This window comes from Dipodomys merriami, unplaced genomic scaffold, assembly GCF_024711535.1.
Source record: "Dipodomys merriami isolate MVZ:Mamm:240054 unplaced genomic scaffold, mDipMer1.0.p SCAF_49, whole genome shotgun sequence".
Classification (NCBI taxonomy): Eukaryota; Metazoa; Chordata; class Mammalia; order Rodentia; family Heteromyidae; genus Dipodomys; species Dipodomys merriami.
In genome coordinates, this window is record NW_027206057.1 from 10,030,767 (window position 1) to 10,054,449 (window position 23,683).

General features: G+C 41.9%; 1 protein-coding gene across 5 annotated transcripts; it reads right to left on the minus strand.

Annotated features, from left to right (window-relative positions):
• Positions 1-3,798: 3,798 nt before the first annotated feature.
• On the minus strand, positions 3,799-23,683 carry Ppil3 (peptidylprolyl isomerase like 3). 5 transcript variants are annotated; one of them, XM_069995783.1, is made up of 8 exons: positions 23,591-23,666; positions 22,981-23,060; positions 15,416-15,490; positions 12,826-12,919; positions 12,305-12,372; positions 8,296-8,414; positions 6,703-6,760; positions 4,880-4,953 (listed from the first exon to the last, which is right to left on the minus strand). In XM_069995783.1, exons 2-7 carry the CDS (start codon positions 22,981-22,983, stop codon positions 6,718-6,720), a joined length of 402 nt encoding a protein of 133 aa, XP_069851884.1. In that variant the 5' UTR covers positions 22,984-23,060; positions 23,591-23,666; the 3' UTR covers positions 4,880-4,953; positions 6,703-6,717. The 5 variants fall into 5 exon arrangements, with proteins under 5 accessions (XP_069851883.1, XP_069851882.1, XP_069851880.1 ...); XM_069995782.1 differs by lacking the exon at positions 6,703-6,760 and having other exon boundaries at positions 3,799-4,953; positions 23,629-23,683; XM_069995781.1 differs by lacking the exon at positions 6,703-6,760 and having other exon boundaries at positions 3,799-4,953; positions 23,611-23,671.

Here is a 23,683-nt window from a genome sequence, read left to right on the forward strand (position 1 = left end):
AAACATTGATGACGTCAAAGTACGTCCCGCGGCGGGGCGGAGCGGGGCGGAGCCGCCCTGCTCCCCTCCCGCTGTGCGCGCGCGCAGGCCGCCGAGTCGGGGCTGCGCGGGGCTGCGCGGAGCGAGCCGAGCTGCTCTGGGTCCTGTGGGCGCCGGCAGCTGAGGGCGGGCCGGAGCCGGCCTGCGCTCGGCCCAGTGTGCGCGCGCACGCAGCTAGGAGCGGGGAGCTGCGGGCCTGCGCACGGATCCGCGGGCGCCGGCGCCGAGGAGGAAGGAAGCTGATGTTGGTCCGAACTGATGGCGGCCCAGACGACCCGACACGAGTCGTGAGCTCGGGTTTTGCCCGCGCTCACCGTAGACGGAATCAGGAGGCAGGCTGGGGAACCGGGATCGCTGGGCTGGGCTTTGACTGAGGCTCTGTGTGACCTTGAAACGAGTTTCCTTCCCCGGGCGCTCAGTGGAAGAGGGGATCATTACCCCCGAGCCACCGCGGAGGTCCAGAGGACGGGAACTGTCAAACCTGTACTAGAGAAATGGAGGCCAGGCTTCCTGCAGGACCCCCAGCAGATCAGTTGAACAGATCAGCTGAACAGTTAGCACTAACCATTCTACGTTGGCTTTACAACGTTGCTTTACAACTTGCTCCTGGTAAAGTTGTTTTCCCCCTTTGCCCAAGTGTGCCAAGCCCGCGGCTTGAACTCTGGGCCTGGCCCTTGTCCCTGGGCTGCTTCTATGCTCAATGCTAGCAATGGTTGGAGATAGCGTCTCAAGGATTTTTCCTGCTCCGAATGGCTTCAAAACTTGATAATCAGATTTCGGCCTCTAGAATAGCTGAGATTACTGCCTTGAGCCACGGGTTCCAAATGTTAATTCAAAAGAAAATCACTTGAAGGCTAAAACAGGAACACTGATCTTCAGACCCACTTAATCAGTAACCTTTTTTTAGACCCTCCTGGTGCTCAGATAACATCAAATATGAGCAAGGGTTTGCTTGCTTTTTCTTTTTTTTGGTCAGTCGTGGGTCTTGAACTCTGGGTCTGGGCACTGTCCCTCAGATCTTCAGCTCAAGGCTCTACCAGGATTATAGGCATGTTGCTCTTAAAAGTAGGAGTGTGGGGAAATTAGGGTACTGATGACTCAAAAGGCATTACTAGCTGGGTGATAGTGGGTGGTTCTCACCTGTAATCCTAGCTACTCTGGACACTGAGATCTGAGGATCTTAGCCCAGGTGGGAAAGTTGGGGAGGCTCTGATCTCTGATAAACTACAAAAGAGCCAGAAATGGAACTGTGGCTCAAGCCTTGAGCACAATGGCTCAGGGAGAGCACTTAGGCTCCAGGACCAGCAGGAAAAAAAAAGAAAGAAAGAAAGAAAGAAAAGAAAGGGGGGTAGGAAGGCATTACAAGAGGATTCAACTTTGGAGATAATTTAGGAATATCTTAATATTTTTCAAATCCAAATATATATATAATATATAATATATATATATATATGTATATCTATCTATCTATATATATATTTTTTAGTCAGTCATGGGGCCTGAACTCTGGGCCTGGGCATTGTCCCTCAGCTCTTCAGTTCAAGGCTAGCTCTACCACTTAAGACAAAGAACCACTTCCAGCTTTTTGTGCTTATGTGGTGCTGAGGAATCGAACTCAGGGCCTCATACATGCAAGGCAAGCACTCTACTACTGAACCACCTTCCCAGCCCGGCAACTATTTTCTTAAAGGGTAAGAGAATAAGTATTTTAAAGACATGCAGGGAAAAAAAAGACATGTAGGCCATTTGGTCTGTCACTCAGTTGTGGGGTAAAGAAGTCAGATACTAGAGACAACATGTAAATATAAACAAGCTTACCAAAAATTGGCCAGCCTGAAGGTTGTGGTTAGCTGACCAACATTTGCTCTAGATATGGAACTGTATTACACTCCTTAAAGAGAAAGAAAACAGGCTGCTGATAAACATTTTAGTTTTCTTACTATTTGTATCTACAGTCAATTTCTACAGAGAAGAGTGTTAATCACCTAGTCACTAGTGTTCTAAATGTGAACCAGTCAACTCTCTTAAGCAGAGAGAAATCATTGTTACTGGATCTTGACCCTCCTGGTGATGGCACGAAGCCCAATATGGGCAACCAGTTTACCTTCCTGTATCTGAGCAGACTACACCAGACTGAAAAAGGCATGGAGAGAGATTCTGCGGGGTGGGGGTGGGGGTGTCTCCAGGAGAAGCTAAACCTATCAGTGTTACAGATTGTAGGCTTTTATGGTGGATCAATGGAAAAGTACTGAAAGGGATGTTTGGGAGGACGAAACTGTTCTTTGGGTACATGCCAAGTTGCTAGGTGGTAAGGACCTATCTCAGCCAGGCCAGGTGGCCCAAGCTGATAATGGTCATAAGGACTAAAGAAGAAAGTGGGTGGCTAAGTGGGTGGCTAGAGCTAAGCAAATGGCAGCCAAGCAACTCTAACAAAGATACTGTAAGAATAAGCTCTGAAGGACCTCAATAGTCATCATACTGGCACCATTAAAAAAGAAATGGAGCTGGGCACTGTAATATCTGAGTTGCTATTAGTAAAGGGCAAAAACCTCTTGGTAAAGAAAAACTCCAGATAAAGGCTGAGTATTGGTCAACCTTTGCTTCTCCATCCTTGCTAAAAAGCAAAAGAACATCTCTCCCTCAGTCAAGTTTACCAAGCTAGCAGCTTTGCAGAAGGCTACTGACAACCTTGAGGCTTATCACCAGCTGCACTGAGTTGCTGTATTAATCAGGAGTTTGTAATGTTTTCATTACAAACTGTAATAGCGTCAATAGCATTGATAGTATTAGTCATGCTGACCAAGTCAAGATTCTGTTTTGCCTATGCTCCTGTGACTCAAGGCTATGTTTATGCTATGTTTTGCTTCTGTAACCTTGCTTGCTTACCTCAGTGACAGGGCCTTAAGCCCACCAATTAAAGACTCAGTGGTCCCACTATGGGCAGCCTATTGCAAATTATTACGTATGCTATTTACCATAAAGAACAAGTGAATTTAAAGGTCCTATAACTATAACCAATGAAAATGTGCCAAACCTGCCTTGCATGGCTTATCTATATAATCCTATGTAACTTCTGTTTCTGACCAATAGAGATAAAGATTAGCTAATGTCAGCTTTGCTGCAGTCAGCTTGTGGTTTGCAGTTGTGCCCTATAAAAGTTAGCCTGTAAGACAAGGTGGGGTTGCTTTCTCCATAGAGATGGTCCGTATGATTCTTGATGCTTGGCTTGAAATAAAGCTTTGCTTGACTTTTGTTTTATATCAGTCTCATTCCTTTGGTCAAGGACCCCAAAAGGTACTAGTGTGGATCATGCCTGTAACCCTAGATACTCAGGATGCTGAAATCTGAGGACTGCTGTTCAAAGCCAACCCGTACAAGAAAGTCTGTGATATTCTTATCTCCAATTAACAGCACAAAGCAGGAAGTAGAGTTGTGGCTCAAGGGCTAGAGCACTAGCCTTGAGTAAAAAGCCCCAGAGACATCTCTCAGGCCCTCAGTTCAATCTCTAGGACTGGCACACACACAAAAAAGTTTAGAGTAAAATTTCAGAAATGCCAGTAAATACAGAAATATCTTAGCAATTGGTAAAGTCCTCGCAAGAATGATCTCACTCATGGGATGGGAAGGTGGCTCAGTGGTAGAGTGCTTACCTTGCATGCATGAGGCCCTGGGTTAATTCCTCAACACCACATAAGCAGAAAAAGCTGGAAGTAGTACTGTGGCTCAAGTGGTAGAGCGCTGGCCTTGAGCTGAATTGCTGAGGGACAGTGCCCAGGCCCAGAGTTCAAGATCCATGACCGACAAAAAAAAAAAAAAAAAAAAAGAATGATCTCACCCAAAAAGATACTAACTAGGCTGTAGCTTATACCAGTAATTCTAGTGGGAGGGTAAGGACTGTGGTTTGAAGTCAGTCCAAGTAGAAAATCCCACGAGACTCCACCTCCAATTAACCAGCAAAAAGCCAAGGCTGGCAGAATGGGCTCAAGAGGTAGAACACCAACTGTCTGTAAGCAAACTGAGAAAGAGCTTGAGGGACCTTAGTTTAAGTCCCTGTATGGGCAGTTAAAACAAAACAAAAGATGTTTAGAGAAGATGAGTTGTAAGAACTGACAAGACAAACTTTGGCCAAAAAGTAGCTATAATTTTACAAATCAAAATGACTAGCATGATGAAACAAAATGTGAGGTCATTGGTCCAATAAGGACTTCAGTTGAGTGGAAGGTATAAATGGTAACAAGAGGATAGCCACAAGCTATCTTAGATTAGAGATAAAAGAATCAAGACATTAATTAGGCTGGGTACTGGTAACTCACATCTGTAATCCTATCAGGAAGCTGAGATCTATGGGATCAAAGCTCAAAGCCAATCCAAGTAGAAAGTCCAAGAGACTGCTCCTCCAAAAATAACAGAACGCAGAGCTAGCGGCAAGGTCAGGGCCTTAAGTACAAACTCTTTGAAAGTGTCCCAGTCTGGGCAGGAAAGTCTCTTATCCAGTTAACCACCAAAAAGCCAGAAGTAGAGTTATGGCTCAAGTGGTAGAGCTCTAGCCTTGAGCACAAAATCTCAAGGGACAGCATCCAGGCCAAGAAGTCAAGCCCCAGGACCAGCACAAAAAAAAAAAAAAAAAAAAAAGTATGAGGAAAGAAGTTGTTGGGCGTCCTTTTGTACGCAACAGCCTATAGATGATCTTTGCTGTAAACGAGTGTGATGACATGTCTCTGACATGCTTCAAACTGGGTAAACCACAATGGGTGTGGTCCCGGGAACAGTTTGCCTGTCTATTACAGCTACTGAGCAAATGGGTTGGCATGAATAGTTATATCCTTAATGTGTACATCATTAAGAGGTCGGTATGTCTTCTCATTTACTGGTAACTTCTCCAACTCATCCAGAGTCTCCAGACCATCTATCACTCTGAAAGACAAGGAATGAAAAATATGAAAATTTTCTCAGATTGAAATATAATGACAGGAGGGATGAAGGGGGAGTAAATGCAGTCATTACATTCATTGTACATTACCTAAAAATTGAACTATGTAACTTGAGGATAAGGATGGAAATGGGAAATGAAAAAAAAATGATAGAAGGGGTAGCACTAATCAAGATGCACTATACTTATAATCTCATTTACAAAATTGTAACCTCTTTATACAACTACCTAATAAAAAATTTAAAAAGTAACTACAGCAATTATAGTTTTAAAAGGAAAGGACCATGTCTTTCTGTCCTTTGAATTCTCTAGTTGAATATACAACAAAATAATGATTGAATTTTCTGCCACAGACATGGGTTAGAAATTGAGAAATTAAAATTTCCTATCTATACCATTAGTCATCAAGTGCAATAGGTAGCAATAGTCTGGCCAAAGTGCCTAAAATTGTACTCTATAGCATCCGTATAGTTACAGAAGCTACAAATGGTGGCAATGTAACCAGCTAAATTAAAGTACCCTACCACTTGAGCTCGTTCCCAGTCCCCTTGTTTGTTTATATTGTTTTTGAGATAGGGTCTGACTAACTTTGTCTAAACTGGCCAGTAGAAAATGAAAGAGAACATGAATTATCAGTTTACACATAAGATTATTAGGCTGGGTATGGGTGGCTCATGTCTATAATCCTAGCTACTCAAGAGACTAAGATCTGAGGACAGAAGTTTGAAGCCAGCCCAGATAGGAAAGTCTGTGACACTCTTTTTTTTTTTGGTCGGTCATGGGGATTGAACTCTGGGCTTGGGCGCTGTCCCTCAGCTCTTCAGCTCAAGGTGAGTGCTCTACTGCTTGAGCCACAGAGCCACTTTTCTAGTGGTTTATTGCAGATAAGAGTCTCACAGACTTTCCTTGCCCGGGCTGGCTTTGAACCATGATCCTCATATCTCAGCCTCCTGAGTAGCTAGGATTACAGGTGTGAGCCACTGGCGCCTGGCTGTGACACTCTTATCTCCAATAAAAACTGCTAAAAAGCTGAAGTGGAATTTTGGGTCAAAAGGTATAGCACCAGCTTCCGCAAAAAAGGTCATGGACAACAGCCAAGACTGGCACTTGCCAAAAACATTATTAGGTGTGCTATTATTTTATTTATTAATTTCATTTATTTATTAATAATGTATAAAGTATTAATATATATGAAACATTTTTAATAGCTAGAGTTGTCTATTTTGCTTTAAGCTTCTTTGACATCTAAATTATTAAACTCTAACTAGACACATACCTAGAAGTGAGTTTAAGACGTAGGCAGCCGGGCGCCAGTGGCTCATGCCTGTAATCCTAGCTACTCAGGAGGCTGAGATCTGAGGATCACAGTTTAAAGTCAGCCTGGGCAGGAAAGTCCATGAGACACTTATCTCCAATCAACCCCCCAGAAAACCGGAAGGGGTGCTGTGGCTCAAGTGGTAGAGCACTAGCCTTGAGCTGAAGAGCTGAGGGACAGTGCTCAGGCCCAGAGTTCAAGCCCCAGGATCAGGGAAAAAAAAAAAAATCAATGTAGGCTACAAAGTCAGAGCCTGTCTCAAAAAACCCAAGCTATAGAATTGTGTTTGAGAGCTGAGAAGATGGCTCTGGTACAGTGCTTGCCTCGCATACATGAGGCCCTGGGTTCAATTCCTCAGCACCACATACACAGAAAAAAACTGCAAGTGGTGCTGTGGCTCAAGTGGTAGAGCACTCACCTTGAGCTGAAGAGCTCAGGGACAGCACCCAGGCCCAGAGACCAAGCTCCACGACCAACTAAAAAAAAAGTGTTTGGGTTACTGAGGATGAGTAATATTTGTTGAATGAACATATTTACTCCCCCCCCCACCCCTCAATTGAGGAAAACAGCTCTCAACTAGAATGCTTTCAAAGTAAAATTTGGCAGAAATTGCTGAACAGCTCCCCAGGATCCATTCTTTTTTCTTTTTTGCGGTCATGGGGCTTGAACTCTGGGCCTGGGCACTGTCCTTGAGCACTTCAGCTCAAGGCGAGTGCTCTACCACTTGAGTCACAGTGCTACAGTGCTCTACCACTTGAGCCACAGTACGGTTTTCTGGTAGTTAACTAGAGATAATAGTCTCTCGGACTTTCCTGCTTGGGCTGGCTTTGAACTGCGATCCTCATCTCTCAGCCTCCTGAGTAGCTAGGATTACAGGCATGAGCCACCAGCGCCTGGCTAGGATCCATTTTTTCTTACTCCCACAACCCTAATTTTATTGAGGGCACAATGTATCTAGATGAAGAAAAAAAACACATCATGTCTTTTCCTTCCTGTGGCCAAGGTACAGTAGCTACAGTAAATTCCGGGTCTTTGGGGAAAGTTCAGAGTCAGCTAGCAGAAACCTTTTTTGTCCTTTCTTTTCTGTTTGCCCAGCATATGAAAGTTCTAACTGGAGCTTCACTGCCCATATTTTAACCATAAAGTAAGTTTGAAAATGGAAACTAAAGATGGCTGAGAAGCAAGAGGCTCTTGGAATACTGATGACATCATGGAATCAGCAGTAATTACTCATTTTAGCACTATTTTCAAATTTGTTACTTGCTATTAAACGCTATTTCTTTTTTAATTCTAACTTGTTTGTTTGAACTCAGGGTCTCTGTTAGTCAAATACTTTACCATTTAAATCCCTAGCCCCTGGTTACTTTTTCAATCTGGTTTCCTGGTTTTTGCCTGAGCCAGAGCTGAGATTTTATTTCTCCTGCTCATTTCCCACACAGCTGTATTATAGGCATGTGCCACCTCAACCAACTGTATTTTAAAGGAAGTCTTGTTAACTTTATTCATTTATTTTGCCCCAGCTAACCTTGAACAATAGTCTTTCCAATATTTACCTTATAAGGAGCTGGGATTATAGATGTAAGTTACCATGTCTAGGCCAAATGCTTTTTGCGTCCTGGGGATTGAACTCAAGACCTGGGTGCTGTCCCTGAGCTTTTGTGCTCAGGGCCAGCTCCTTTTCTGGCTTTTGGGTTCCTTACCTGAGCTGGCTTCCAACCTCAATCCTTAGAGATCTCAGCCTCCTGAGTGGCTGGGTGTGAGCCAGGCTCCAGGCCCAAATTCTATTCTTAATAAAACATGTACTACTATTGATTTACATAATAATTCTAACAAAATGCACTGATTCCTCTTGAAATACAAGGAAATAATGCACAGAGGTTTTAACTTCCTCAGGGCCACACGCTGAGAAATGGTGGTCTCAAACACCAGGAACATAGTCATACTCCTGTTTTCAATACTACAGCCATGTGTATGCAATGACATACCAAAAAAACCATAACTAAATACTCACTTTCCAAATACTGTATATTTCATGTCCAAATGTGGCTGCTTGCCGTAGGTGATGAAAAACTGAGATCCATTGGTGTTTGGGCCATTATTCGCCATAGATACAACCCCTCTAACATTGTGCTGAAAAAGACAGACCAAAGCATCCATTTAACCGTGTATCCCAATTTAGGAATGAACAAGAAGACATGCACTCTGCCTTCCTAATATTTAAGGAATCAATAAAACATTTATCTTGCTTCTCTTGGGGCTGGGGATGTTCACTCAGTGGTAAAAACACTTGCACAGTGTGTGTAAACAAAAGAAAGCCCCAAATATTCAGTGTCTGTATTGTCTGTTTACCTGAAAAACCTGCATGAAAATTGTTTATATATTAAATACTATCAATCAATTGCATTCCACTTTGGAGAAATATAGCCAAACACTTGTAGCAATACCAATGTATAACAGAAACAATCCTTACATTTATATTAAGGAATAGTGTGCTGGCATGAAACCATCAGGCAACAAAATCAAAATCCCCATAATCTCTTCTCATATACTGGACTCTTGCTAGTTTCTTTATCTGAAAAACAAGGGAGGTTGGGCTACTTCAGGAGTCTATGTGGATGAAGATGCTCATGAGGACCTAACAATAAATTAACAACTGGGCAAAACATAAACACTGGGCAGAGTTGGATTCTGGCAATGTCAATTAGGGCATCTCTTGTCCAACCATATTAGAACATTTTTCTTAATTGATAGCCACAGAGAATGCATCTGTGTTTCCCTCTCACATACACAATCAGTTTATAACCTCAGACATAGAAGACCTAAGGCAGGTCTTAAATCATATCCATCTTAGATTATTTAATCTATTCTTTTTTTATTATTTGATTTATCGGTAGGCTTGAACTCAGGGCCTGGAAACTGTCACTAAGCTTTTTTACTCAAGGCTAGAGATTTACCACTTTGATTTTTAGGTGAAGTCACATGGACTTTTCTGCTCAAGCTGGCTTTGAACTGTAATTCTCAGATTTCAGCATCCTGACTAGCTAGGATTTCCAGGTGTGAGCCACTAGCACCCAGCCACTTATCAATCCTTAATATTATGAACCATCTGTTTTTAAGGACTGTGTACTAAAGGACCTTACTGACATGATTAAAGGCATAATTGAGCTGTGCTATAGATACATGGCCAAATTAAAAAAAGAATGTGACTTCACTGATTGCTGTTAGCTGTTCATTAGGTGACACTAATTGCATAAATTGCAGAGGTGGAGCAACAACAAAAATTAGTGTTTTAGTATTTCCCTAAAAGATGATTACCAGTTGGGTGTGGTAGTGCATTCTTGTAATCCTAACATTTGAGAGGCTGATGAAGGATCATTGGGAGATTGAGATGAGCCTATGATAAACAGTAAGACCTTATCTCTAAATAAATAATAACATGACTACCAATCAAATGTTTTTTTTTTTGTTTTTTTTTTTTTTGTCGGTCGTGGGGCTTGAACTCTGGGCCTGGAGCTGTCCCTCAGCTCTTCAGCTCAAGGCGAGCACTCTACCACTTGAGCTACAGCGCCACTTCCGGTTTTCTGGTGGTTTATTGGAGATAGGAGTCTCACGGTCTCTCCTGCCCGGGCTGGCTTTGAACCGCGATCCTCAGATCTCAGCCTCCTGAGTAGCTAGGATTACAGGCGTGAGCCACCAGCGCCCGGCCCAATCAAATGTTATACATACACATGCTGGGTGCTAGTAGCTACTCAGGAGGCTGTGATTACAGTTTGAAGCCAGCTCAAACAGAAAAGTCCCTGAGATTCTTATCTCCAATTAACTAGCAAAAAGCCATAAGTGGAGTCAAAGTGGGGCAATCACCAGCCTAAAATGAACACACACACACACACACACACACACACACACACACACACGCATGTACTCACGCACGCGCGCGCGCACACACCAAGCAAAAGTACATGGCCCTGAGTTAAAAAAAAATATATGAGCTAGAGTCATGGCTCAAGAGGTACAGCTGACTGCCAAGCAAGCTGAGGAAGCATGAGGGCCTGAGTTCAAGCCCTGGGACTGGCATAGGAAAAAAGAATTCAGATTTACCAAATTGTTGAATATGTTATTTACTCCTCTTTATTAGCTCACCACTGATAAAATGTAACCCTATGTAACAAGTATACCTGCCAAGAAATGTATTATTTTTTTTAGGTAATTTCTGAATACTTCAAAACTCAATACAATTTTCATCTTCTGGTAAATGCTTCTTACATTTAATACTAAGATTCATTTGTTTGCCTTATTATATATATATATCCGGTCCTGGGGTTTGAACTCAGGGTCTGAGCACAATCCCTGAGCTTCTTTTGCTCAAGGCTAGTGCTCTACCATTTGAGCCACAGTGCCACTTCTGCTTTTCTGTTTATGTGGTGCAAGGACTCAAACCCAGGGCTTCATGCATTCTAGGCAAGCATTCTACCATTAAGCCACATTCGCAGCCCTAGATAAATTTTAATATAACTGAAATACACACTAAATTATATACTCTGATTAAGACAATTTATCACTTTTTTGTTTGTTGATTTTTTTTTTTTTCATGCCAGTTCTAGGGCTTCAACTCAGGCCCTGGGCACTATTCTTTGGCTTTTTCAGTTCAAGGTTGGTACTCTACCACTTAAGTCCCAGTTCCACTTCTGATTTTGTGTGTGTGTATGTCTGGTTAATTGGAGACAAGTGTCTTATGGGCTTGCTTGCCTGGGCTGGCTTTGAACTGCAATCCTCAGATCTTAGCATACTGAATAACAATAGTTATAGGTGTGAACCACGGAAGCCCTGACCGTGTGTGTGTGTGTGTGTGTGTGTGTGTGTGTGTTGTGTGTGTGTGTGTGGTTTTGTGTGTGTGTGTGTGTGTGTGTGTGTGTGTGGTTTTGTGTGTGTGTGAGTGTGTGCTGGCTTTGAACTGCAATCCTCAGATCTTAGCATACTGAATAACAATAGTTATAGGTGTGAACCACGGAAGCCCTGACCGTGTGTGTGTGTGTGTGTGTCCCTGACCTTCTTTGTGTGTGTGTGTGTGTGTCCCTGACCTTCTTTGTGTGTGTGTGTGTTGGTTCTTGTGTGTGTGTGTGTCCCTGACCTTCATTGTGTGTGTGTGTGTTGGTTCTGGCCCTAGAACTGGGAGACTCTTACTTTCCCTTAGCTTTTTTATTCAAGGCTGGTGTTATACCACTTGAGCCACACCTCCATGTTCTGGCTTTTTGCTGGTTAATGGAGATTACAGTCTTACCATTTTCTGCTCAGATTGGCTTTGAACTGGCAATTCTTGGATCTTAGCCTCCTGAGTAGTTAGTATTATAGGCATGAACCACCAGTGCCTAGTTACTTCGTTCTTTCCTTATTTTTAGAGTACTAGGGGTGGGGGGTTATAGTACTGAACTTGGGACCTAGCCCCTGCTGGGAAGGTGCTCCACTATTTAAGCCCGGTTCCCAGTCACTTTGCTTATTTTTTTTTGTCGGCCGTGGGGCCTCAACTCTGGGCCTGGACGCTGTCCCTCAGCTCTTTAGCTAAAGGCTACCACCTGAGCCACAGCACCAATTCTGGCCTTTTCTGTTTATGTGGTGCTAAGGAATCAAACCCAGGGTCTCATGCATGCTAGGCACTGAGCCACCTTCCCAGCCCTGTCACTTTGCTTTGACTGTTTTCCTATAGGATGTCACACTAACTCTGCCTGGGCACTACTGCAACCAGGAGGCAGTAGGCTTTTCTCCCCTGCCTTTCAAAGAAGGCCAATGATGCATAACTAAAATTTCAGGTAAGACTCAAGAGCTCACTTTAGTATCAAGACCCAGGTGATGGTACATATCTTGGGCTAGATCTGCCATTTACATTTTCTCCCTGACGTCATTTATTGAGTGTGAAGCACTAGAAAAAATTATACCCATTTAGTAATTGTGTCACTATAACGTGTATTAATTTCCAAGTGTAATTAGACAAGAGAATATGACCTTCTGAAGCACTGAGATAATACCTTAAGATATTCACTGTATTCATCCTCAAACTTCTTGCCCCAGATACTGTTACCTCCTCTTCCAGTACCTATATCATAAGACAAGTAAAACAAAGAAAGTATCTAATTAAACTTGAGAAATGGTCCAATTTCTAAGTGAATGACCACTTTATACTATAACTCTTTATGACTGATTGCAGTTCTAAGGGTATCAAACCAAGGGCCTCACACATGCTAGGCAAGTACTGTACCACAACTATAGTCCCAACTCTAGCATAATTCTGAAGTACAAATGAAAGCTGTTTTGACCTTAAATGCTTCCCAAAACTAAACTGAAAAGATGTGAAAGTTAAAATACCCTTAACCACTACTGCTAACATTTTAAGAATAAGTGTCTGCTTATAATGTCTGCTTATAGTTTTCTTGCTGTTAGTGTAAGGTGGCCCTGTTGTAAAGACTCCACATGCTTTATTTTTTAAATTATTTTATCCTCTTCATATAATACATCAAATTTCCCGATTTTGGTTAATGAAAAAACTTACCTGTTGGATCTCCTGTTTGAACCATGAAACCCTTGATATTTCTATGAAATATACAGCCATTGTAGTAATTACTGGCACAAAGAGCCAAGAAGTTCTAGAGAGAGTAAAAATGTGGATTGAGAAATGGTAGAAACAGACTTAAGATAAACAATTGAACACTATAGCAGCATATTCAACTATGAACTTTAGGCATTATTTTAGATAATGTTTTCCTACCTAAAACTCCTTTGATAGCATTTTTTGTTTTTGGAAAATACAAAATCTTCATTAAGAATGAACAAGCCGGGGCTGGGAAGGTGGCTCAGTGGTAGAGCGCTTGCCTTGCATGCCTGAGGCCCTGGGTTCGATTCCTCAGCACCACATAAGCAAAAAGAAAAAAAAAGCCGGAAGTGGCACTGTGGCTCAAGCGGTAGAGTGCTAGCCCTGGGCTGAAGAGCTGAGGGACAGTGCCCAGGCCCAGAGTTCAGGCCCCATGACCGGACCCAAAAAAAAAAAAAAAAAAAAAAAAAAAAGAATGAACAAGCCTTGCACGACTTGGGCCCCCTCTACATCTTGTAAAATAACCCCTTTTTCCACTGCTTGCTCTGCTGACCTCATCAACATTTTAACAATTTCTCCAAAGGGGGAAGGTTTTCCTTGCAGCTTCTATTTCTTTTCTTTTCTTCTCCTTCTTCCTTTCCTTCCTACATCCCCTCTCCCTCTGTCCTCCTCACAATTTTGCAGATAGTGTTTAACAAATTTTTCTGTCCAGGCTTACCTCTAAGCATGATCCGCCAAGATCTCAGCCTCCTAGGTAGCAATTTAGGATTATAGGAATGAGCCACTGGTACACTGGAATGTTCTTTTTATATTTCTTTCCATGGAAATGCCTTCTTATCTTCAGTATTATACTTTCATACATTCAGTTTAAGTATATAAGTAAAATTTAAGTAGATACTTAAATAAAGTAAATGCATAAGTAATGCTTAAATAAACGCTTCAATAATATTTAAACTGAATGTATGAGTACTCTGAGTAGATCTGGCTTCACCTGTGTGTGTGGGCACGCACAAGTGTGTACCAGTCCTAGGACCTGGGCACTGTCCCTGAGCTTTTTTTTTTTTTTTTTTTTTTTTGCTCAAGGCCTGAGCCACAGCTCTCCTTCCAGCTTTTTGGTGGAGATAAAGAGTTTCATGGGGGCTAGGGAGGTGGGTCAGTGGTAGAGTGCTTGCCTTGCATGCATGAGGCCCTAGGTTCGATTCGTCAGCACCACATAAGCAGAAAATGCCAGAAGTGGCATTGTAGTTCAAGTGGTAGAGCACTCGCCTTGAGCTGAAGAGCTCAGAGACAGTGCCAAGGCCCAGACTTCAGGTCCCACAATGGACAAAAAAAAAAAAAAGTTTCATGGACTTTTCCTGCCCAGATTAGCTTTCAAACTGAGCTCCTTAGATATGAGCCACCGGTACCTGACTACCTTCTTTTTAAAGTAACCTCTTCTTCTTTTTTTTTTTTTTTTTTGCCAGTCCTGGGGCTTGAACTCAGGGCTTGGGTGCTGTCCCTGAAACTCTATGTTCAAGACTAATGCTCTGCCACTTGAGCCATAGCACAACTTTGGGGTTTTTTTGTTTTTTGTTTTTGTCGGTCATGGGGATTGAACTCTGGGCTTGGGCATTGTCCCTGAGCTCTTCAGCTCAAGGCAAGTGCTCTACTGCTTGAGCCACAGTACCACTTCCAAACTTCAGGTTTTTGAGTGGTTAATTGGAGATAAAAGTCTCCCAGGGACTTATCTGCCTGGGTTAGCTTTGAACTACGATCCTCAGGTCTCAGCTTCCTGAGTAGCTAGGATTATGAGTGAGCCATTAGCACTCTGCCCCTTTCCTTTTATTTTCTATCTCAATACTTAAATTCTTTCAAGGTATTATCTATTATCTTTTAGCATTAATTTTTTACTCAATATTTTCCCAGCTAGAAAATTAGCTCCATGAGAAGGTATGTCTCTGGCTTACTCTATACCTTTCAAGAATATTGATAGACAGGTTTAGCTATCTATCTCAATACAGATAGCTCACTCTTCTTCCTTTGCTTCTGTCACTTCACCAGGTAAAGTATTTATGTATAAGTTCTCTTATCTAGATATAATATCTTAATAATTTACTAAGAAAATGAGCAAAAGATTGTGGAATTCTATGCAGTTATTGAAAATATCCACATTATCTTTTATCTACTTTAGACATGAAAAGAAAAGAAATGAGTAAGTTTCTTTTTGTTTGCTTTTTTGGGGGGGGAGAGTAGTACTAGGATTGAATCTAAGACCTTTCACTTGATAGGCTAGTGATCTACCACTTCAGCCATGCATCAATTCTTGGATTTTGCTGATTATTTTGGAGATGGAGACTGGGGAAGTTCTCTGTCCAGACTGATCTCACACTGTAGTCCTCCAGAACTACTCTCTTCTTGGGTAGGTAGGATTATGGGCAGGAGCCACCGAGACCCAACTCTGACAATAGTTTTACAGAAAGTTTTGTTATGTTTTTTAGGATGGATGATTTAACTTCAAAATGGTTATTGTGTTATATAAACTGACGTGTAAAAAGCAAATAGTGGCACTCACCTCACACGTCCTGGGTGTCCTCTCACAGAAGACTTCTATTTTAATATCACCTACATCTGTATGAAGTGTGACAGACTAAAAAGGAAAGACAATTTAAGAACAAATAAAATTTCTACAGGTGGCTATAAGCACTGTACCACTTCCCTAACTGGATGGTCAAGATGAATGAATAAAGACTGCACTCTCCATCTGGATTTTCTCACCAGGTTTGGGGAGATTATGGAGAGTTCTTGGTTGTTACTTAGCATAGCAAAGTGAAAGAAAAGCAAAAGTGCGCTCTTCAGACAGGGATTGGGCAGTGTTAAGAAGGAGCATTATGCTGGAGGACCCAAAAACTCAAGCTTTTAATGGGGTCTGTGGACATAAGGGTGGTCAGTTCTGGAAAACTGAGTTAATATGTCACTAACTTCCAGTGTCACCAACTCCCACACACAGGTAGGCATGGAGGAGTTCTTGGTAGTGGATGGGGAATGTCATTTTTCCCAGGCTACGGGGTTGCTGACAGGTTAAACTACTGCTACAAAGTACATTTTTGCTCTGTTCTCATTTTGCTTTGCCCTAACAAACCTGCTTCTGTTTCTTGTCTCCTGTGTACCCTTAAATTCTTTCTCCAGCAAGACCAATAACTTTCTAGCCACGGGACAACATAGCCCAAAACCAGTGACATGTCTACATGGAGTAATTCTGATAAACTGTTCTTATTCCCTAAAATTAAATTCAACAAAAGGAAAAGCTCCAGAAGATTAAAAGGTTAGTGCATAAGAATAACTCAAAAATTTGGAAGCAGGGTCTGGGAAGGTGGCTCAGTGGTAGAGCGCTTGCCTTGCATGCATGAGGCCCTGGGTTCGATTCCTCAGCACCACATAAACAGGAAAAAAAAGCCGGAAGTGGCGCTGTGGCTCAAGTGGTAGAGCGCTAACCTTGAGCTGAAGAGCTGAGGGACAGCGCGTAGGCCCAGAGTTCAGGCCCCATGACCGGACCCAAAAAAAAAAAATTTGGAAGCAAAGTTGTGATAAAAAATCATTATGAGTTAGATCCTTATATTTCACCATGCACCAGAAACAACTCCAAATGGATCAAAGACCTTGAAGTCAAAGCAGACACCCTGAAAACGTTACAGGAGAAACTATAGGGCTCCTTTGCACAGGCTGAAATTTTCTTTTTTTTTTTTTGGTTCCAGTCGTGGGGCCTGAACTCTGGGCCTGGGTGCTGTCCCTCCGCTCTTCAGCTCAAGGTTAGTGCTCTACCACTTGAGCCACAGTGCCACTTCCGGCTTTTTTCTTTTTGCTTATGTGGTGCTGAGGAATCGAACCCAGGGCCTCAGGCATGCAAGGCAAGTGCTCTACCACTGAGCCACCTTCCCAGCCTTCTGGGCTGAAATTTTTTTAATAAAGACCCAGAAACTACAACAAATCAAAGAAAGGTTGGACAAATGGATTGTATGAAATCGCAGAGCTTCTGCATGGCAAAGAACATAGTTAGCAAGACCAATAGAAAGCCCACAGATTGGGAGATCTTCACTAGCCACACAACAGAAAGTTCCTTATCTCTAAAATATACTTATAACTCAAAAATTAAATCCCCCAAACACAAATCCTCAAAGAAACAACTGCCCCATTAATAAGTGGGCTAAAGACTTAAAGAGACTTCTCTGAAGAGGAAATAAGAATGGCCAATAGACACATGAAGAAATGCTCAACATCTCTGGCCATAAAAGAAATGCAAATCAAAACAACATGGAGATTCCACCTCAAGAAATCTAATAACAAGAAATGCTGGAGGAGATGTGGCCAAAAGGGAACCCTACTACACTATTGGTGGGAGTGTAAACCTGTTCAAACACTCTGGAAAGCAGTATGGAGGTTCCTCAAAAGACTACACAGAGCTCCCCTATGACCCAGCAATCCCATTTCTGGGCATTTACCCAAATGATCACAAACAAGGCCATACTAAAGCTACCAGCACAACCATGTTTATCGCAGCATTATTCGCCATAGCTAAGATATGGAACCAACCCAGATGCCCCTCAGTGGATGAATGGATCAAGAAAACATGCATATATATATATATATATATATATATATATATATATATATATATATGGAAATGGAAAGACTCGGAAAAAAAATTATATTAAGTGAAGTAAGCCAGACCCAAAGAAACATAGGTCCCTTGGTTTCCCTTATTTGCAATAATTAGTATAGGTCTAAGATAATCTTAGCAGATAAACAGTATATATATATATATACATATGACCATATAAGATAAGATGACACTACACTAAGCAAAATGAACTCCAAGGCATGGACACAAGAGGTTTTTCTTTGTTGTTGTTTTTAATGTATTATGTGATTTCTCATTTCCTTTGGATGCCTTTCCCCTATGGTACCTCCCCTGTTGTCACTGTATTTGACTTTGGTACTCTGGTATTACATATACATTTATTTTAATTAGGGAAGGGAAGGGGAACAACAGAATGGTGAGACAAAAGACAAGGGGGGGAACCTATATAACAGTGACATACACAAGACAGTATGTTGGAAATGGTCTGTACAACTTGAGGGAGGTGGGAGGGAAGGTAGGAGAAAAATGAAGGAAGGGGTAACAAGTTTGACAAGAAATGTACTTATTACCTTACTTATACAACTGTAACCCCTCTGTACATTATCTTGACAATAAGTTAAAAAAAGAAAAAAATTATGTTTTCTTTGTTGTTGTTTTTGTTTTATTTTCTTTTTGTCTTGTTTGTTAATTTATATGTCTTTGGGAGGGTAAGGGGAGGCACAGAAATGGAAGGACAAAGTTTAAACAAACTCAGCACTCAGCAGTGGTACTCACTGGACAATATGTTGAAAATGAACTATATAACTTGGGGGTAGGGATGGGAGGAAAAAACTGGGAGATTGTGAGGGAGGAGGTGACAGTGTCCAAAAAAAAAAAAAGAACTATTACTTGATTTATGTAGCTGTGACCCCTCTGTACATCACCTTTTTTTTTGGTCAGTCGTGGGACTTGAACTCTGGGCTTGGGCACTGTCCCTCAGCTCTTCAGCTCAAGGTTAGCGTTCTATTACTTGAGCCACAGCACCACTTCTGGTTTTCTGGTGGGTTATTAGAAATGAGTCTCATGGACTTGCCTGCCCAGGCTGGCTTTGAACCATGATCCACATATCTCAGCCTCCTGAGTAGCTAGGACGACAGGCATGAGCCACTGGCGCTTGGCTGTACATCACCTTTATTTTTGTTTTGTTTTATTTTTGGGTCCAGTCGTGGACATGAACTCTGAGCCTGGGCGCTGCCCCTCAGCTCTTCAGCTCAAGGCTAGCGCTCTACCACTTGAGCCACAGCGCCACTTCCGGCTTTTTTTTTTGCTTATGGGTGCTGAGGAATCGAACCCAGGGCCTCAAGCATTCAAGGCAAGCGCTTTACCACTGAGCCACCTTCCCAGCTGTACATCACCTTTATAATAACAAAGTTTTAATTCATTATGTTAAGCTCTAAATCATTCATGAATAAAAATTATGTTAGTATTATTTATTTTTATCAAATATCACTAATAGTTCCAGAAAAATGTTAAGGAAATGATTTTTTAAACAGGTTTCAACTACTTCCGTTAGGTAGTTTAATTCTGAGAAATAACATTTAAAAATCATTCCATTTTTCAGTGTGGACCTGTGGTTCAAGTGGTAGAATGCTAGCCTTGAGCAAAAAAGCTCAAGGCCTTGAGCTCCAGCCTTAGGACCAGCACAAATAGGAAAAAAAAGCAAAAAAATTTCTTTCTTGACTAATAACAATTACGAAAAACTTGGCAGTTTTATAGTAACAAAAACAGCTTGGTATTAGCACAAAAACAGACCTGAAGACCAGTGGAATAGAAGATCCAGAAATAAACCCATACAGTTTATTTGTTTTTTTTTTGTCGGTCATGGGGCCTGAACTCCAGGCCTGGGCACTGTCCCTCAGCTCTTCAGCTAAAGGCTAGTGCTCTACCACTTGAGCCACGCGCCACTTCTGGCTTTTTCTGCTTATGTGGTGCTGAGGAATCGAACTCAGGGCCTCATGGATGGAGGCAAGCACTCTACCACTGAGCCACCTTCCCAGCCCTAAAACCATATACTTTTTTTTTTGTCAGTCATGGAGCTTGATCTCTGGGCCTGGGCACTATACCTCAGCTCTTCAGCTCAAGACTAGTGCTCTACCACTTAAGCCACAGTGCCACTTCCGGTTTTCTGGTGGTTTATTGGAGATAAGAGTTTCACAGCCTTTCCTGTCAGGACTGGCTTTGAACCGTGATCTTCAGATCTCAGCTCCTGAGTAGCTATGATTATAGGCATAAGCCACCGGTGCCAGGCATAAACCCATATGTTTAGTCACCTGATATTTGACAAGGGAACCAAAAATATACATTGAAAAAAGACAGCCTCTTCAATAATGTTAGGAAAACTGGATATCCATGTGTAGAAAACTAAAACTGGATCCCTGTTTTTCAACTTGCACCAATATTAATTACAATGGATCGAAGACCTCAATGTCAGATCTGAAACTTTGAAACTAATGCAAGATTCAGTAGGAGAAACATTAGGACTTGTTAGAATAGGCAGGAACACTCCAGGGGCACGGCAAATAGGAAAGAGACTTGGTAAATAGTATTATATCAAACTAAAAGTTTCTGCACAGCAAAGGACATAGTTACTAAAATAAAAGACAGCCAGCTATGCATTGGTGGCTCACACCTGTAATCCTAGCTACTCAGGAGGCTGATATCTGAGGACCACAGTTCAAAGCCACCCTGTGCAGGAAAGTCTAGGAGACTTATCCAATTAACCACATGAGCTCAAAATAGTAGAGAGCCAGCCTTGAGTGCAAAAGCACAGAGACAGTACTCAGGCTCTGAGTTCAAGCTCCATGACTGACATGAAAAAAAAAAACAAAAGACAGCTAACAGACTGGAAGAAGGTCTTTAGCATACATCTGACCAGGGCATAATATTCAAAATAGACAAGAAACTAATCCTTAAGTAACCCAATCAATAAAGGGCAAAGGAGCTAGAAACCTCTCAGAAGAACAGCAAATAAAACACATGAGGAAATGCTCAACATTCCTGGCCATAAAAGAAATACAAATAAAAAAAAATTGAGATGCCAGTATACCCTAGAAAGATTGGTCAACTTCAAGAATTCAACAATAACAATGTTGGAGGGGATGTAGAAAAAAAGGAACCCTCTTGCACTATTACAGCCACTCTGGATGGTGGTTTGGAGTTTCCTCAAAAAATTAAATATAAAACTCCCCTATGATTCAGTAATACCACTCTTGGCAACCAACTCTGGATAGATCACACTGTAAGTAAGGATATGATAAAGACACTTGTACATCTATGTTCATTGCTACACCATTTACAACAGCCAAGTTACAGAAACAGCCCTGATTCCCTACAATGGATGAGTGGACCAAGAAAATGTGGTACATATACAATTGAATTTTACTCATCTATTGGAAAGAATATTATTATGTCGCTTGCAGGGAAATAGATGGACCTAGAAAAAAGGCATGTTAGCCAGGCATCTGTGGCTCATGCCTATAATCCTAGCTACTTGGGAGGCTGAGATCTGAGGATTGTGACTCAAAGCCAGCCAGGGCAGGAAAGTCCATGAGACTCTTATCACCAATAAACCACCAGAAAAACTGGAAGTGGCACTGTGGCTCAAGTGGTAGAACACTAGCCTTGAGCTGAAGAGCTGAGGGACTGTGCACAGGCCCAGAGTTCGAGCTCCATGACCAACAAACAAACAAAAGTCATGTTAAGTAAGTCAGGCTAAAAGAGACAAATAGCACATTTTTTTCTCTCATATGTGGAAGCTAAATCTAAAATACAACTATGCATGATAATATATACAGAGCTCAATGCATTTACACACAAACTGACAAATGGAGGGTACAATTAGGAGAGGAATCTGAGATATAACTTCTCTGGACAACTAAAGTACTGTTTATTAAAACAAACACCAGGAAATGGAAACATGTTTTTGGAGATGAGCAAAGGGAGGGCAAATGGAAGGAGGAAGGGTGAGCAGATGTAGTCATTATAGTCAATGTACATTATATTTAAAAAATGAACTATGTGCTGTGTACTTGTGACTCATGCCTGTATTTGGGCAGGAGGCTGAGATCTGAGGATCATGGAAAATTCCGTAAGACTCTTATCTCCAATTAACTACCAAAAAGCCAGAAGTGGAGCTGTTGCTCAAGTAGTACAGTGGTAGCCTTGAGCAAAAAAAAAGCCAGCGGACAGCACCCTGGCCCTGAGTTCAAGCCTCAGACAGCACAAAAATACATACATACATACATACATACATACATACATACATACATACAAAAAAACATATGTCACTGGCGGGTAGGGTGAAGAAGGGGGAAACTGTGTAATTGAAAGTTAGGGATGGGAGGGGGAAATAGGGGAGAACAAAGGAAGGGAGTAAGAAGAAGGGGTTACACTGACAAGAAGCATTGTACTCATAACCTGATATGGAATTGTAAGCCCTTTGTACAACCACTTAATAATGACAAAAAAGAAGTTGGCAGTTTTATATCTAAAACCTGCAGAGGTAATTATAATTTTTTTTAGTATCTGTTGTTTTCAGTTTATATATTCTTTCATCTCCTATTCCAGAGAGAGAGAAAACTATTTGACCTAATTTATAAGTCATCTAGCAGTGTAAAACCAGGTTGAAGAAAAGGATAGGAGGTGAGTTGGGTAGAAGGGAACTATTCTTTTTTTCTTCTACTTTAAGTTCTAGTTACTTTCCTTAGATCCAGAGCATAATTTAAATAAACCCACCTACTGTCTTTTTCTACTTCGCAAACCCCTTTCCATCTTTACCTCCATCATTTATTTTTCAAAAAAGTGAATTTTATGTATTGTAGTTGAAGATATTAACACACCCAACAGCAATTTTGCTTGTTTCTGTTTTTTAAATCATCCTACATTGTGTACATCTATAATTTATCCATCTCACCGATTTTCCTTGCAGCTTTATTTCACCTGAATTTCTAAAACCAAAACAAAACTACTTAAAACGAATGGCATTTAAGAGTTCTACACTTGGGCTGGGAAGGTGGCTCAGTGGTAGAGTGCTTGCCTTGCATGCATTAGGCCCTGGGTTCAATTCCTCAGCACCACATAAGCAAAAAAAAGCCGGAAGTGGTGCTGTGGCTCAAGTGGTAGAGCACTAGCCTTGAGCTGAAGAGCTGAGGGACAGTGCCCAGAGTTCAGACCCCATGACCAGCAAAAAAAAAAAAAAAAAAAACAAAAAAAACAAAAAAACAAAAACAAAACTCACACTGTTGGGCTGGGAAGGTGGCTCAGTGGTAGAGTGCTTGCCTTGTATGCCTGAGGCCCTGGGTTCGATTCCTCAGCACCACATAAGAAAAAAGCCGAAGTGGCACTGTGGCTCAAGTGGTAGAGTGCTAGCCTTGGGCTGAAGAGCTGAGGGACAGTGCCCAGGCCCAGAGTTCAAGCCCCACGACCGGACCCCCCCCCCCAAAAAAAAAGAGTTCTACACTTACCATTTCTCTTCTTGATGCTTTCAGGAAGCACTATTTCAATTCTCAAAATCTTCCATAGGAAAGCTTGGAAGTTTTTATTCCTAAAAGAGAAATACTTTATTCGATCCTCTTCACTCACACGCGCTCTCCTTTACTGTACATATATATTAAGAGCCTCGATTAGCCTCCTCTATGTAATAAAAATCAGATTATAGACCTGGTGAGAAGACCCTACCCAACTCAAGCCTCTCTATCTCCTTCTGGCTCTGCTTCTATGTCCTGAAGACCTCTTTGCAAATCCTCCGACTAAGGCATTTCATCACCGTCTAGGCACTGGGTGCTGCCTTTACTGGGAACGTCTGTAGGCCTCAAGTCTGCCTTTCAAGACACTGTTCAAATGTTGGGACTTAAGTGACCTGACATCTTTGTGTAAAACTGCTTGACCCCTAGACCTGCTCGCCGCATTCCCTGGAGTATTGGTCACTAAGACCCTACACACCATTCCCACATTCCCGCAAACCCCTCGTCGGCCAGAAACGTTCGCTCCAAATAGCCCAAGATCTACACCACCACTCATGGAGAGCTCAGCTAGCACTGAATAAGTAAATGAAAGAACAACGTGACTCCCTACGTGGCCACGTCCGCACGCACAGCCGGTGTGAGAACAACCTGTAGAAGCTGACCCGCGCTCAGCTACTGTAGTTCCGCGCCGCGACCGGAAATG